General features: G+C 50.2%; 1 protein-coding gene across 3 annotated transcripts in view; it reads right to left on the bottom strand.

Moving 5' to 3' along the window:
* The window catches only part of MYO5B (myosin VB), a 337450-nt gene that overhangs the window by 106794 nt on the left and 213248 nt on the right, over nucleotides 1-17408 (bottom strand). For all 3 annotated transcript variants that reach the window (XM_042239477.2, XM_042239478.2, XM_042239479.2), the window contains exons 8-10: nucleotides 16409-16516; nucleotides 11373-11482; nucleotides 5611-5876 (exon numbers count right to left, since the gene is read on the bottom strand). In XM_042239477.2, coding sequence (XP_042095411.1) covers nucleotides 5611-5876; nucleotides 11373-11482; nucleotides 16409-16516 — 484 coding nt within the window. The remainder of the gene's footprint in view (nucleotides 1-5610; nucleotides 5877-11372; nucleotides 11483-16408; nucleotides 16517-17408) is intronic.

Below are 17408 nucleotides of genomic sequence, written 5' to 3' on the forward strand. Positions count from 1 at the left end.
GTTTTCTCAAAGAATTAAAAGTAGAAGTACTATATTCCTACATAATCCTCAAATGATTAAAAACAGGATTACTACATAATCCAGCAATCCTACTTCTGGCTATAGACCTTAAAGAGTTTAAAAGAAGAGATATGTGCATACCCTTCCTTGTTCATTCCAGCAGTATCACAATAGCCAAGAGGTAGAAGCAGTCCAAACATCCATCAGTGGATGGATAAATAAAACTTGGTACATGCATACAATTTAGTATTATTCACCTTTAAAAAAGAAGGAAATCCTGCCGCACACTACAACATGGTTGAATCTTGAGGACATTAGGCTAAGCGAAATAAGCCAGTCACGAGAAGGTAAGTATTGTATGATTTCATTTGCATGAAGTATGTAGAGGTGTCAAAATTATAGAGACAGAAAGTCCCTTCTCCTAGGGGGTGGGGGAGAGAAGACAGGAGTTGTTTAATGGGTATAGAGTTTCAGTTTTTCCAACATGAAAAAGTTCTAGAGATCAACTGCACAAAAATACGAATATACTTGAGGTTATTGAATTGTATTAAAAAAGTGGTTAAGATGATGGTAAATTTTATGTTGTGTGGGTTTTTAAACTACAATTTAAAAAATATTTTTAACATAAATCATTAGAAAACACTGAATAGACCAGGATACAAATTTAAAGATTACAGAGAAAATAACACAAGAACTGGGAAGGATAGGAGATTCCAGCAAACCCATTTCCTGTTCTGGGGGCCCATGCTTCCCTCAGCATCAGGCAGGAATCTATCCTTGCCTTGCTCCAGAAGTCTCCCGGATCAACTGTCCTCGTCAAGAATGAGCCGGCCAAAGGCAAAGACTCCTGCCACCTTGGCATTTTGAAGGCTCAGGTCAAAGACAAATAAATGTGTACCTTTCTCAAACTGGAGCCACTTATTTCTCATTGCCTCGAGGAGGGGAGAGGAACAAGGATTATGACTGCAATTAACCAAGCCTGTAGAGGCAAATGCACATTAACTCGACTTGAAAGGGAATCCCCAGCTAAGAGCCGCCTGGTCTGCCCTGGGAATTTCCTCCCTGCCTCCTAAGAAAGACCCTGCAGGCTGCTTCACAGGTCTGCAGTCAAGGAAGACAGCTTGGCTTGGGTTGGCTAAATTGCTCTGGCTGTGGCTTGCCTTGCACTTTTTGGGAGCTGGGGCAGGAGAGCGAGAGGTGGCAGAGGGTGGGGCGGGGGGGGGGGGCGGGCAGAGGCTTCTACCGGGACACTGGGTGTGTGGGAGTGTCCAGAGGAGCCTGAGAGCCGGGCCTCTGAGCAGGGGGCTCGTCAGAGTGGTGGTGGAGGCGGCCGTGGCCCATATGATTGATTCAGGTGCTCACAGCCTTTTCTACCATCCGAACAAACCGCCCGACAGAGCATCATGATAAGGGGAGGTGTGTATGTGTGATGCTGGCTCACATGCCGCTTGCTTATATATATGGAAGCGAGTGTTTATTCATTCTAGCTGCAGGTTCTACAGTAACACTAGGAACATTTACAGGGAAACCTGGAGTGGCTCACCTACTCTACGTACAACCTGCTTCTAGGATGAGCCTGACTGATGAGCCGGAAATGCTCTAGCCAGGGGGACATCCCCTGGAGAAGGGATAGGCTACCCACGCCAGGAAAGAATCTGCCTGCAATGCGGGTTCGATCCCTGGGTTGGGAAGATCCCCTGGAGAAGGGAAAGGCCACCCACTCCAGTATTCTGGCCTAGAGAACTCTATGGACTGTATAGTCCACAGGGTTGCAAAGAGTCGGACACGACTGAGTGACTTTCGCTTTCAGAGAGGGAGAGAACCCTTTATTCTCTTCCTCTTCATCAGTGGGGTTTAACGTATTCAGAATCCCACCCCCGCCCTCCTTCCCACTCTGTCCAGCTTCCACGAGCTCTCTTTTGCCCACAGTGACAAGGAGCCATAAGAAAATAGAAAAGCATTAGGTCATCCCAAGGGCATCTTGTTCTGCATCACGGTGTCCCCGTACTTGGGCTGAGACACCATGCGGGAGACGGCAGGAAACAGGGTCTCCTTCCTCTCCAGGGACTTGGGTGGGAAACTCAAAAATAAAAAATAACGCCATACTGTTTGTAAATACAGCCTAGGGACAGGAAGGAGCTTGACGGGGGAGGGAGGAGGTCAGAGAGGGCGCAGAGCCAGAGTGTCGGGTGTGAGGCCCACCTCTCAAGAAGCTGAGAGCACAGGCTCCATGGGTTTCTCAGAGCATGTCTTTTCTGAAGGCCTCTGAAAGACACCTTGCAGCTGTGTCAAGTCCAAGGGAAATAGAGCAGAAAGACAGCACGACTGGGAGAGGGAGAGGACTGCAAGCAGCCCAGTGTCAATCTCAAACTTCCACCAAGCGCTGCCATCTTCCCCCAGGTTAATAAATGATGTCACTGACCTGTTGGATCAAAACCAGTACCTCCAAGGTGGGGTTCAGGATGGGGGACACGTGTACACCCGTGGCTGATTCATGTTGATGTATGGTGAAAGCCACTACAATATTGTAACGTAATTAGCCTCCAATTAAAACAAATAAATTAATTAAAAAAAACCCAATACCTCCAGATTCAAGTCACCTGCTTTGTTGCGGTGAAGTTTTTGGTTTTAATCTCCTAAGAGTTCATCCCACAACCTCTGACCAGAAAAGAAAGCCCAAATTTATACAATGACTTCTCGGCAGACTAGAACTGCTGAGGAGCATGCATACGCAGCTTCAAGGCTGTCCATAAGCGCTTTGGCACCCAACGGCCCAGTCAGACGGCGGCGAGTTTACCCTGAACCTACCTCGCCGTCCTGAACTCTGCCCACAGGGTGTGGGGCCGACTGACTGAGAGCTGGAGGAGGAACCGCGTGTGGCATCTCTCTTCCCAGGAGGGGAACCACTTTCTAAATATGACTGCTTTATGCCGAGGTTCGAAAAAGCCAGTTAGCTTCTGAGAAAGAACAAGGACTTTAAACAGAGGAAACAGCACAGCGTGCCTGGAAGGAAGAACCAGGGGAGGGAACGCCTGAGAGGCTTGACCGGGGGCTCCTGCAGGGGGACCTGGTCTCACTGGAAAGCTGCCACAAGTTCTCAGAGGAACCCAGGGCTACACGGAGAGGAGGGCGACAGGTCAGAAGCCTGTCCCAGAAACAGGACACGGAGTCCCGTGGATCCCCATTCATCCACCGACAAGCGCCCCTTCAAACCACAGGCAAGTCTTCCCTGTCATCTACTTCTCCCCTTTGCGCAGTCACAGGGCCTTAGAGAAAATGAACTCCATTATAAAAACCAATAAATTAAATGGTAGGAACTTCCCTAGCTGTCCAGTGGTTAGACTTTGCCTTCCAATGCAGGGGTTGCAGGTCTGACTCCTGGTCTGCTGCTGAGATCCTACATACCCCACGGCGAAAAAAACCCAAAAGGTAAAATGGAAGCAATGTTGTAATACATTCAAAGAAGACTTCAAACTGGTCCACATAAAAAAAAATCTTAAAAAAATTAAACGGCAAATACGAACACACAATCCCAGCTTGCAAAGGCCCAGCTGACACCTCAGACTCAGCAGCACCAGACACCCAACTCACAGAGTCACCCACCTGCCTCGTTAGTAAGGCAAAGCCTCTCACTGGAGACCCCTTGGAAGGGGAGCAACTGTCTGTGTAAACTCAGGACTGCTGAGACAGTAGGCACCTCTCACAGAAGCGAGGTGTGACAGTGTTCAGTGTAACAGGGGCACTGCAGCCATAGGATTTCTACGTTACTAACAACAAGGAGTCTCCACGCTAATCTTCCCATGCTGAAAACTCAGGAGAAAAACAGATTCTTGCCCAGGGAGATTAAGAGAACCGGGTCAGATGCAGCCGCCTGACTTTCTCTGGGTCTTACATCAGAAGGCAATGCGAAAGGGCAGTTTTCTGGAAACCCAGTTACGTGAAAATACTCGTGCAAGGGACGATATGACAGAATTCGCCGCTGACAGCTCAGCAGCCGTTCCCAGGGCGCACGGGCTCTCTCAGGGAAACCGGACGGGCTGAACCAAAGCAACAGCGGCGGAGCAGAGGGGAGGCGGGGTGTCCACAGCCGCTCAGCCAGGGCCTGCAGAGCCCCGAGCGGGAGTGCTGTCCTGGGCTCCCCAGGCCATCCTGCCCTGTGCTCCTCCTCGCCTGCGAAGTGGCTTTTTCCCTACCGTCCGGACCAAACGCCTCTTCCCCAAGTGGCTCCCCCAGTGCCCGTGTTCTCTTCTCTCTCTGAAAGACACAGTTCAAGCCCCACCTTCCACAGGAAGCCCGTCCTGACTGTGCCAACAAGCGTGCGCTCTTCTGCCTCGACGCTCGCACAGCACCAAGTGTGCAAGCCCTCACATGGACCCTGCCGCAACGTCTTCTGTCGTCTCCCCTATTACTCTCCTGCAGTGACTTAATTCTTTAGCAAGTCCTCAAGGCCTTTGCGATGCCAGAAATCGCGTGTCCTTCTTGCATTCCTGCCACGGTTTCACTGGAAGCCCCGTGATGATCGCGAGCAGCAGAGATGGAACCGGGCAGCCTCTCTCTCTGCTCACGGAAGCAGCTGCTCCCAGAGGAGGTTCTCCTCTGCTACAGTCGGACACAGGGCAAGCGCCAGCCCCGCTGGTCCACCACACGCTCGATTCTACCAGAACATCATGGCTTTTACAATGCCGCACTGCTATGGGCCTGAATTCCTATTTGAAGACAGAAGCCGTGACTCTTAGGATATAAAGAATCCAGGGGGATTTCATCTATCATTAGCTTCATGAGGGCAGGACATTGATCATAAGAGAAGCGCCAGTGAGGTTTAAACCCAGCATGCATCATTTTAAGCAATTCCAGAAGGACCTGGAATGAATTTAGAGAGACTGTGGCTCAAAACACAGCTGGCTCTGTTAGTTTTGATCAATGGAAACTCAAGACCAGAGGGGCTGTGATCTGCAGAGGGTCATTCAGGGAGCTGGTGACAGCTCTGAGTCTAAAAGGCAGTCTCCCAGTGCCTATTGAAGAACACTTTCCACGTGCCAGGTTGCCTCTCCCTGCAAGATACACTATGATAACAGTCATTTCCACCAGGCTAGAATTGTGAAGTGAAGAGGAACTCGAGGAATACTACCCACAGTATCAATCTATACAGCACTGGGCACGATTACAGTACTAAAACGATCACCCTGATTGGTGATATAGTGAATGAGGTTGGACGACAGACTTAAATAAAACCTAACTGTAACACAAAACCTGAATGCAAGTTCACAGAAACCTCCGGTCTGATACTGGGCTAGCCCCTGCCCTCTCTGAACCTCAGTTTCCCAGTAGGACAAAGGGGTGCCTGCAGGGTTTCTCAGTGGGGGAGCCACAGGTGTTTGACAAGTCCACTTTTCCGTGGGACTGTCCTCCATACTCTCGGACACCTAGCACCCTGGCCTCGGGCCAAGTGCCAGTAGTGACCAGGTCACTGTGACAACCTCAAATGCCCTCTTCCCCCGTATTTCACAATCTCCTGGTTGAGAACCCTCAAGAAGGTCTCTGAGGTCCCCGCCGGCTGGAAGATGCCGGCAGGAAGATACCAGCGATGGGCAGGAAGTGGCGCGGGCCTACCCATAGATGTCCAGGACTCCAATGAAGGAGTGCTGCTTCAGGGAGGTATGCAGGGCCTTGTTGACATGCTCCACAATCCAGTGGAACAGCTGGGCATAGATGTGCTTGGCCAGGGCGTCGCGTGCGTTGACCACCTGCTGCAGGGACATGGTCTTGACGTAGGTCTCCGAGGTGGTGACCAGCTTGCGATGGCACAGCCAGTGCTCCATCTGGCTGTGCTCCACACCCAGCAGGTGGCAGAAGTTGCTCAGGTGTTCATCCTCAGGCTGGAAGAGACCCAGGAGAAGGGTTCAGGAGGGGCATGGAGGACAGACCATGCCCTCTCCCCTCTCGCCAACTCTAGGCCCCCAGAACCCCCCTTCATCCCCAGCCACTGCCCCCACCGTCTCCCGCACTCTAACACCCGAGTGATCATCAGGACCCAGAGAGTGTGGCTCAAACTGATAATACCCGCTGGTGTTAGTCACTCAGTCGTGTCTGACTCTTTTCAAACCCGTGGACTGTAGCCCAGCAGGCTCCTCTGTCCATGGGACTCTCCAGGCAAGAATACTGGAGTGGGTTGCCATTTCCTTCTCCAGGGGATCTTCCCAAGCCAGGGATCGAACACGGCTCTCCCGCACTGCAGGCGGACACTTTAACCTCTGAGCCGCCAGGGAAGCCCTAAGGGCCCACTAAGGACCAAGTAATCAGCAGGGCTTTAAAATACACCTCTGCGTTTGCCCTGTCCCCTCCTCCACTGCCAGCGGCCACAGGGTAACGGGAGGAGAGGGTTTTTAAGGGAAGGGAGCAGAATGAGAACTGAGAGCTTAGGAATGGATAATCCACCAAGAGTAAGGGGCTAGAAGGCAGAATCACAGTGACTGTAACTTCCAGCTGCAGAGCAGTGCTCTGTCCACAGCCCAGGAGAGGGCCTCAGTTTCAAGCATTATCTCGAACTGACCCACAGCCCAGAGCAGCGTGCTCAGCAAAGAGCCCTGGGCTGACCCCCTACCCCGGTCGGCAATAGCGCACAGACACTGCCCTTGTCCTAAGTTGCCAAGCAGAGCTGCTTTCATCTTAACCTCAGACTTCCACTAAACTTATATGTGATACTAAACACATAGCCCCAAACTTATTTATATTCTTTCAGCACTTGCCACGTGGAAAAAAAAAGTGATTTTAGTGGAAAGCTAGGACAAATGGTAAAAGTAAGGGACCAGTTTTGACCAGGGAAGAACACTCGGAATGCTATAACCTACATTCATGTTTAGAGCTGGGAAAAATAGGAATGCCTCGCCGTACAGGTGAGAAGCTGAGTCCCAGAGAAGTGCAAGAACTCACCCAGGTAGCCAGCTGCACGTCATACTGACCCTTACTTACCCAAAGTACCAAATCTTACCACCTGGCCCTGAGTCATTGATAACCAAGTCACCCAGAGTCTTATCTCACCCAAGTGTATGAGTCTCCTGGGTCACCCTTGCTGCCCATTCATGACTCCCCCCAGAAAACCTGCTTTTCCTCTCCAGGTTTTTGCTGTATTCATTCCCACATCTGACTCCCCCAGGGAAAGCTGATAACCCAGCCATGAGCCTGCTGGAGAGCTTCAGGACTCCGAGGTGGAAAGGCAATCCAGGAAGACCCTGAGCTACCTCCTACTGGCCCTGAATTGCTTCAGGGACTCGTTTTCTGATGAGGCTGCCATGGAGGATGTAAGTGTGGGGCCTGTTCAGTGAAAATTAACACAGATAACTGTACCACTGCCCCAGGCCATTTTCCCTCCTACAGAAACTTAAAATCCATCTACCCAAATACACACAATTACAAAACAATAAAATGTCAGAGTGGGAAAGAACTCTTCAAATCATGAAGGCCTGAGGTTTTACAGAGTATGGCTTGTGGAGTATTAGTTACAAAGACCAGTAATTGGCTGTACCCAACCAGAGTGCAGGGGTGAGGAGAGTGACCATAAGTTGAACACGGTGGGAGGGGCTCGTTAACATACCCTGTGACACACACACACAGACACTGAGAGGGGGGTGGGGGGAGAGAGAGAGAGAGAGAGAGAGAGAGAGATTTCACAGAGCATTTCCTGAACTTAATTGACAAAGACTCTTAGCTTCCTAAGAAATTGCCTAGGGTTAAGGTTCTTAGGAAAATACTAAAGGATCATCATTCTAATCCAATCCCCTTTATTTTTCACATGAGAAAAAACAGGGTGAAATAGAAGCCCCCTGCCTGTGGCCCAGAGCTCCTAACCAGGCTCTGGGGGGTGGGCAGAGAATCAGCTTGGGCTGGGGGCGTGGGAGGACTCTGCCTTTTCACTCACTCAGCTGTTGGGGCAGCTGTGGCCACTTCTGGCCAAGAGCCTTCTAACCCTGCCGCTCTTCCCTACCCTGCCACCACCACCCACCCTCTCCTGCAAAAAGAAAGCCCTATATGATAGCATTAAGTGCCTGGGGACAGCTTGACAGGCAACAGGTTCAGAGGTAGCAGGTGTCCAACTGGTTAATCTGACCTGTTACCAAGAAGTCCTTAACTGCTAGGCAAAGCACTGAGCTGGATTCCCTGACATGTAAACGGCCCACTAGCAGCAAACATGACCGCCCAAGGCCTGCCCGCAGCCTCTCTCCCCTCCTTGACATCTCTCAGGTGAACACAGTACAGAAAGAATCATGAGTTCTGAAACTGCCTGTCACCACGGGATGGGTTCTTATCCACTGTGGTAGGGTGTGGCTTGGCCGTAGATTACCCACTTCTGACCGTTGATTAAAGGTGATGACTGAAACTGATTTAATGCCATGCAATTACATTTAAGCTTAATTAAATGATGCTAAACCCATCACAAATGGCCAGCATCACAGGCAGCAGATGAGTTTTGTGGGCCCCAACTGCCAAATTCAAGAAACAGATTGCCTCTGGTGTCCAAGTAATCGCATGCTGCTGTATCTCCAAGGTAACTGTGGCAGGCAGGGGACATATTTTCATGCTTTAATTACAAATAAAAACCACCGAGCAGAAGGCACAGTGCATCGGGACCCACAGCCTTTCCAACAGGAGGTCCACCCTACGTGCCCGAGGCATAAACCGGAATCACTACCAACCGTTTAGTGAAGCATTTCCCGAGCGCACACGGTATGCCCAGCGCTGTGCCAGGCACCAGGCTGCTGGAGGACCGCCCAGCCCTCAGGGACTGAGAAGCAAGGCTGGCGGTTGTCTGGGGGAGACAGCACTGGCCAGGCTCTGACTTGGCTTTGCCTTGAACCGTCATGATGACCTTAGAGAAAGAGTTCCTCTCTCTGGGTCTTAGTTTCTCCAATTCCGTGAAGGAGAGTGATGTAACAAGAAGGATGAGAACAGTCAAGGACTCAAGCCCTCGAGCCCTGTGCCAAGTGCCCCCACCTGCAACGAGGACACAGACTCAAAGGGGAGTCACTATCAGTAAATGGCAGGACCCAAGTTTGAATCCTGGCAGTCCTGACCCAAGACTTCTCTCTCCCAGTTAGTTCTCGACACAGCCTCTAACTGGAGAGCGAGACCCACCTAGACCACAGACCTGTGCTCAAATCCTCTGACTCCCATCACCTCTCAGGTAAGGGCCTCCTGCGCCACGTGGTGTCCAAGCCTCCAGCTGCCAGGCATCCTCCCCCGTCCCTTCACCGCCACCTGTGTCCTCTGTCCCCTCTCCAAGCGTGCCCGATACCCCTCCCTCACAGCCTTTGCACACACACTTGTGGGTGCCAGTGTGTGTCAGGGCTGGAGAACAGCAGACACAGTCCCTGAGCTTAGAGGGCGAAGCAGGCATCGATGTGCTGCCGCCAGTGAACATTCACGTGCCTTCTCCCCTGGAGGGCCCTGCAGAGGCTGGTGTGGGAATCCGCTAGAAGATCAGAGCGACACTTCACTTGCTAGCGGAGCCTTAGCTTTCGAGGGAGGGGGCCCCGCCCCACCCCCGAGCACAGGTGCCCAGAGGCTCTCTGGCCCTGGTCCTCCCACTTCGCCGTCAACCACCCCCAAGACCCCTCCACTGGCTCACCGCACCCCGCTGAGTCGAGGGAGCCCCCGCCAGCCACCCATCTGCTTGGGGGGTGTCCACCGAGTCCTGGGCCCTGTGCTGGGTGCCGGCACGACCACAGTCAGCAGAACAGTCCATGTTCTCATGGGCTCTGGAGTCTCACGAGGGGCAGAGACGCAGCAAACCAGCACATAATAAATGTAAAAGAACAACCACCCTGAGAGGGTCGGAGGAGAGGCGTGAATACGGTAAGAACCCACGATGGGGGTGTGGCCAGGCTGTGACCTTGAGGAGGAGGAGACCGGGGTGGGGGGTGGAGGCCAGCGGACATCTGTCACCGTTCCTGCATTTCTCCACCGACACAGGAGCTCTCCAACACCAACCTTCCCAGACTCACCCGTCCCCGGCAAGAGGCAGAGAACGGGTGCCCTGAGGAACCAGGGGGGGATTTACGGTGGGCGGGGGGGGGGGTGGCGGTAGAGAGGCAGGGATGCTCTGTGCTCTAAATACTCAGGCCAGGGGGTGTCTGGCTTGTACTAGGGCCCATCCATCACTCCCCACATCAGTATGGCACCAGGTTCTTCTCCACTCACCACAGTCTGCCTCACAGCATCGTCACTGCCAACTGCACTGCCCTGTGGCACACGGACGCATACACACACAGGCACACACACATCCAAGTCTGGGGCCACCAAGCACGGCCCAGCTCCAGCGTTTCCTGCTTTCACACGGACTGCAGATCCCATGCTGAGGGTGCTGGCAGCCCTCCTGGGCTCCAAACCCAAAGCTATTTTGTCTCTTTTAGGGAAGATGTATGGGGGTGGGACGGGTGATGAACTCGGTCAAAGGCCAGCTACCATTCAGGTCTTCCTCTCCTCTGAGGCAGGGCCCGGTTTAGCTGAGTTATGAAATGCACAGCGGGAAAAGCATCAGCTTGTGAGTGGTGATGACACTCATGGCCAGGTTCATTATCCACAGCATCGTCTTCTGTATTTCCCCAGTCGTTTCAATTCCAAGTCTTTGGCAGCAAGAATCGTACTTTGTACCTCCCAGGACTTAGCCATAAATGGACACAAAAGACCTAAAATAAGCAACTGCAGACTCACTCACGAGGGTCAGAAGACCAGTTCAGTCCAGCCTGACACCATCACACAGCAGAGAGCACACAGCACGCTGTCTGTACTGCTTGTGACTGGCGGTGCTCCCCCACCCACCCATGCAGACATTCTTCTATCTACCATAGACAAGGCACCAGGGAAACAGTCACTAAGAGCATCTACAGAGCACTTCACAGCGTGCAACACAGTCTTATAGATGTCTCAATATTCTCCTTTGTACTGCCAAAATCCTAGCCACTGTTGTCTTCAATCCTGCCTACCCGATTAGACTGTAAGCTCCTTGGGGTCAGTCACCAGCATGGTGTCCAATACCCCTTCACGTCCCAGCAAGCACATACCAGAAGTACTCATGAGCTGAACACACTCTGTAGAATCTCATGGACTTCAGGATACTTGGGAAACCAAACCATCAGAAAGAATTTATTGAATAACCCCTAAATTCTCTGCCCTCAGCGACAGAACCTTGATGGCAGCTGATTTGAAAAGGATTTGTTCCTTTAAAAAATTATCAGCAAGGAAACAGAAACCATTTTACTCTTAAGAATAAATAACCTATGAATGTCCTCTAAGTGCAAAGACATCTCAGTTGTACAAAACTGGAGGGACAGAGTGGAGTGTGCACGTGTTATCTCCCGTGCTGGAGGGCAACTTACTGAGACTCTACAGGATTCACCATCACGCTCGGCTTCAATCTCCACATTTCCAAGGTGCAGGATGGAAGCAATTATCTTAAAAATGCTTATCTGATGGGACTCTCTCACTCCTGGGGGAAAAAAAAAATGAATGACACTCAATATCCACGGTAGGATAGAAAGGATGTTTTACTTTCTTTTTAAGGACTTGGAAAAAAAAAATGTTGCATTTTCCTTTCCAGGCCAATGACTCCCTAAAATGATCCAGGATCCTCACCAAGTAATTACCTCTCACAATAATAGCTCAGAGGGCAAAGGGGCTCCTTGGACTAAAAGAGAAATATCTTCATGGTGATTGTTCTGATCAAACCAGATGGGTCGCAGGACCGTTTTAACTTCTCTGAGAGCAAAGGAGAGGCGGCAATCGTGCAGACCTGTTTTGGGCTTTATTTCAACCAAGCGCTTTACGGATATTTCTTATGAGTTTAATACGAATGGTCATTTATCTGCAGTCATTTTTCTCTCAATATAATATCCCACAAACATCTGTGGCACACATCTGAAGTGCCAACGGGGGAAGAAGAGGAGAATTTCTCCTGGGGACACTGTTACAGCCTGGACAGCCAGCTGTCCCTTGGCTGTCCCCCTGGGGCTACTGTTTACGACACTATATGCTCCTTCAGTTAGAGATACACATACCTATTCCAGAGCCACTGGCAGCAAATACCTACTGTCAATTTTGTTACTTATGCATGTAAGTTATCAAAGACATGGATAATGTCTTAACATTTAAATTTAGCTTTAAGGTATTACTTCTTCTTTTAAAATATTTATTTATCCACTTGGCTTCAATGGGTCTTCACTGTGGCATGTGGGATCTTTCCTTGTGGCATGCAAACTCTTAGTTGCGGAATGTGGGATCTAGTTCCTCAAGCAGGGATCGAACTCCAGTCCCATAGTTTGGAAGCTCAGAGTCAAACTCTCTGGACCACCAGGGAAGTCCCATCATTTCTTTCTGAATTACCTAATATTTCAGACTTAAAAAAGGCTTCAGACAATAGAGTGAACACCAGTCAACCTACCATTCAGTTTAAGAGATAATACAATTACCACCAAATTCCTCCCCAGAGGCAGTTACTTATTTTTAAGATATTAATTCACTCAAGCTAAAATAAAAAAGTCAGTGACACCTATATAAATGGCAGCAAAGATGTGTCATGCAAGGATCAAAGCTTTACTCAGATAATCAATAAAGTGGACAACCCAAACATGAACTAGACAAATTAACTCTAGATGTTAATAATGTTGGGCTTCCCAGTGGATCAGATGATAAAGAATTTACCTGCAATGTAGGAGAACCTATGTTTGATCCCTGGGTTGGGAAGATCCCCTGGAAGTGGAAATGGCAGCCCATTCTAGTATTCTTGCCTGGAGAATCCCCATGAACAGAGGAACCTGGTGGGCTACAGCCCATGGGGTCACAAAGAGTCAGACATGACTGAGCAACTCACACACACCGTCTAAACTTCACAGGGTGAGGGATTTACTTTTTAATTTTTATTACCCAATATCTTCAAAACATACAAATTTTAAAAATTACAATGAATTCCGGTTCTTGTTTCATTATATCCCCAGTGCCCGGCACACAACAGGTGCTCAGGAACATGGGTGGTAGGATGATACTGATACTTGTTACACAGAGGGCAAGTGCTTACAAATGTCTACAGAAACGTATGCATCATTCCAACATCTGGTTTTATTTAAGCTAACAAACCAGAAAAACAGCCAGAGGGTGAACATTTAGGCACATGCCCTGGTTCAGTGTAACTTGACTGGCAAAAGGAAGACAGGTTAAAGCCAGAGGCTGAAACCCAGGACAAGACAGGAGGTTACATACCTGCTTAGGGGTTAAAGCGCCAGGCTTGCGATTAGAGCTCAGAGGGCTCTCCAGTAAGTCCCATAGAAGAACAAGGGAAGTGGGTGCTAAGCCCGTCACTTTCCTCTCCCCTTCACTTATTCTTAGGAACCAATGATGCGTCAGCTTCCCAAGCCCTAACTACCCTACCATGGTATGAATGTAAGTGGTAGATATTGAATGCCTGTTGAATCCTAACAGTAGCTAGGATTTCTGCACTGTACTGGTCAGACAGTCCCTTCTTAGCACAGGATTCTCTGAATATGCTGCACCTCTTTCTGGGGAGCAATGAAACAAATCAAAAATAATCAAACACTAAAACCGAAAGAGTAAAATACGGGTTGGTCACCTATGGCTCGTGGCCCACCGCTGGTTTTTCTAGATAAAGTTTTACTAGAATACTGTCAGTTCTTACTTTTACATTTTGCCTATGGCTACTTTTACACTACGATGGCTAAATAGTTGCTACAAAATCACGTGGCCCAGAAGGCCCAAAATATTTACTATCATGTCCTTTAAGAAAAACTTTGCCAAACTCTGGGATTTGAAAGATGGGACAGGGCTTATTAAAGAGTAGGGAAGAGTGGCTTATTAAAGTAATTCCATGTGCTGTGGCAATCTAAGTACCGAGTCTCCTTAGGGCCTTGGAGGGCACAACCTTGATGAGCTCACGCCCACCACTCACACAGCGGCCCTTCTCCCTTCTGCACAGAATGCTATCCTGCTCAGCGTCGAGTCTCCTCTAAACCTGCTCCCCAGCTCTGGGAAATAAAACAGCTGTGTGATGCTGGGGAGACTCAGGCGTGCCTGTCCTCAATTTGGTATCTCTCAGTTTCAAAGCTGCCCTTCTCTGCCCTGCTTGGTCACACTGGACCTAGACCCTGTGAACACTTCCTCTTGGCCTGCGGGTGGCATATGACACTTGGCCAGGAGAGGGCGCTGCGGGGACTCCGCCAGGTGAGAGCAGCTTTCCCCTTCCTGGGTCTAGTCTGGATGTGAGAGCTAGACTATCAAGAAAGCTGAGCGCAGAAGAATTGATGCTTTTGAACTGTGGTGTTGGAGAAGACTCTTGAGAGTCCCCTGGACTGCAAGGAGATCCAATCAGTCCATCCTAAAGGAAAACAGTCCTGGGTGTTCATCGGTAGGACTGATGTTGAAGCTGAAACTCCAATACTTTGGCCACCTGATGCGAAGAGCTGACTCACTGGAAAAGACCCTGATGCTGGGAAAGATTGAGGGCAGGAGGAGAAGGGGACGACAGAGGATGAGATAGTTGGATGGCATCACCGACTCAATGGACACGGGTTTGGGTGGACTCCAGGAGTTGTTGATGGACAGGGAGGCCTGGCATGCTGTGGTTCATGGGGTCGCAAAGAGTCAGACATGACTGAATGACTGAACTGGAACTGGTCCCTGGGGTCATCAGCACTCTTCCTGGCATCCTGGGCACCTCTCAGCTGAGAAACCAGCTGTGTCCACAGGCCAGGCACCCCCATTAGAAGCTGCTTCTGAGAAGTTCTGGCTCCACCACACCCTGGGGTATACTGCAGTCTGCTTATACAGACTGGGGCTGGCTCACACCCTGCGGTAGCTTCCTTCACCACCAGAGGGCTTCCTGACCTTAGGGCATTGCATCCCCTAAAAGAGTTGGAAATCTCAGCCTGGTGTGGGTGTGGGGCTCTCCTCTTCACTAGCTCCTGCACGGAATCTCCTCCTCACCCTCAAGATGGTTCTTTTACACCCACTACTTCTGGACCCCTGAAATCCTCTTATTTAATAGCTAGTTATCTACTACTGCTCTTGTTAACAATTACAGTAATTTTACTCTGTTGGGATAACCAGTGTGGTTTCTGTCTCATGGATACAAAAGGCAAACCATATATATCCACCAGTTATCCAGAGAAGGGAACGGCACTCAGACTTGAGCACAGGAAGGCCTGCTTTTCTCCCCACGTGGCGATCAGGGTGAGCCCTGTTCAGCCATGTTTTATTTGGACCTTGGATGAAATGTCCCTGATCCCCAAGGTAAAAGTGCGAAGTGTTAGTTGCTCTCAACTCCATGGACTGTGGCCCGCCAGGCTCCTCTGTCCATGGGATTCTCCAGGCAAGAATACTGGAGTGGGTTGACATTTCTTTCTCCAGGGGATCTTCCCAACCCAGGGATCGAACCTGGGTCTCCTGCATTGCAGGCAGATTCTGATCCCCAAAGAACCTAAGAAATACTGCTCTAGGTTGATCAGACCTCTCAGAGGCCAAATGTTCATCAGGGAAGGGCTGGGAAAAGCACCAGGGCCCCCTGAGCCACTCTGTAGATTTCAGGCTAACTTCCCAAGCTTCCCCTTTGTTGGCTGCAGGTCCCAGGAATTTACCACTTCAACTTCCCAGTTGAGCATGGATTCCTACCACCTTGGGGCTCTTCTCCCCCAGAACTGGCCAGAGAAGGGGCCACTTTCCTCTAGCTCTACTGCCGACTCAATGGACATGAGTTTGAGCAAACTCCATGAGTTGGTGATGGACAGGGAGGCCTGGCCTGCGGCAATCCATGGGGCTGCAAAGAGTCGGACACGACTGAGTGACTGAACTGAACTGCCCTTTAGGACTGAGAAGAACAGAGAGAAATTCTTGTTTTATGGATTCCACTGCTAAGCTCGAGATGGAAACAGCATTAACAGACATAACACTGCCTGAATTACAGAGCTGCCAGGTCTTTACGCTCCATTTCCAACTTGGATCCCACAGTGGCGGTTCGTAGGTAGTACAGCCCCGAGGGCACGTTCTTTCTGCTAGAACACACTGCTTCAAACCCAGACCACAACACAAAAGAGATACGTCTCCTCTCAGTTTGTGTCCATGCCCTGCGGGAATGAAAGGGGCGGGGCAGGGGGGGTGCCCATGGTGGTCCATGGTTGATCCGAGAGATCAACGCTCAAATCCTATTGTTAAGAAAGGGCATAAGAGCTCCACACCATCAGCTTGGGAGCCTGCAGGTTGGGGTAGAATAAAAAGAAGAAGATATTCACCAGGAGCCAGAGGGCTTCCCCACCAGCTTATTAAGCTTGGTAAGCCAAGTAGGACATTGCTGAGCTTTCTTCTCCGTGAAATCAACCCTTTGGTCCCTTCTCCCCATCCCCAAGCTCCTTACCAACGAGCGTGAATGCTTGTCGAGTCTTCTCAAAGTCCTCAGCATCATCCACACCCTCGATGACCGTGTTTCCTCCCTGTGACGTGTAGAAGAAGTCCTCAGCACAGGCTGCAGTGGGGAGGGAAGTGAGGAGTCAGGCACGGGGGGGATGCTGCGTCCCAGGGTCACCGCAGAGCACGCCCCCAAGGATGCCTAGCCCCGGGGCAAGCTGTCCCAGGCCAGAGTTTATTCCCAGCAAGATATGGAACCCTTTCAAATTTCATCTTTTTCTTTTTTTAAATTGAGGTAAGAGTTACATAAAACATACTATTTTAATCATATTTAACTACAGAGTTCGTGGCTTCCCTCATAGCGCAGTTGGTAAAGAATCCGCTTGCAATGTAGGAGACCCCGGTTCGATTCCTGGGTTGGGAAGATCCGCTGGAGAAGGGATAATCCAGCTACCCACTCCAGTATTCTTGGGCTTCCCTTGTAGCTCGGCTGATAAAGAATCTGCCTGCAATGTGGGAGACCTGGGTTTGATCCCTGGGTTGGGAAGATCCCCTGGAGAAGGGAAAGGCTACCCACTCCAGTATTCTGGCCTAGAGAATTCCATGGACTGTACAGTCCATGGGGTCGCAAAGAGTTGGACACGACTGAGCGACCTTCACTTTCACTTTCTTTCAACTACAGGGTTCAGTGGCACTGCGTGCATTCACACTGCTGTGCAACCTTGCCACCACCCACCTCCCGAATTTTTCACCTTCCTAAACCGAAACTCTGTCCCCATTAGACACTAAGTCCCCTTCCCCCTCCTGACCCCACCCGCACCCCTGGGCATCTACCAATGTACTTTCTGACTCTATGAGTTTGACTATTCTAGGTGCCTCGTTTAAGTGGAGCCAAACAGGGTTTCAAATATCATCTTTATTGACCACAGCAAATGGGACAGAAGACTGAGGATCAAAAGACAGAAAACTACACTTCAGTGGAGAACCTGTTGCTTGCATTAAACGGATAC

Source organism: Ovis aries, chromosome 23 (genome assembly GCF_016772045.2).
Source record: "Ovis aries strain OAR_USU_Benz2616 breed Rambouillet chromosome 23, ARS-UI_Ramb_v3.0, whole genome shotgun sequence".
NCBI lineage: Eukaryota > Metazoa > Chordata > Mammalia > Artiodactyla > Bovidae > Ovis > Ovis aries.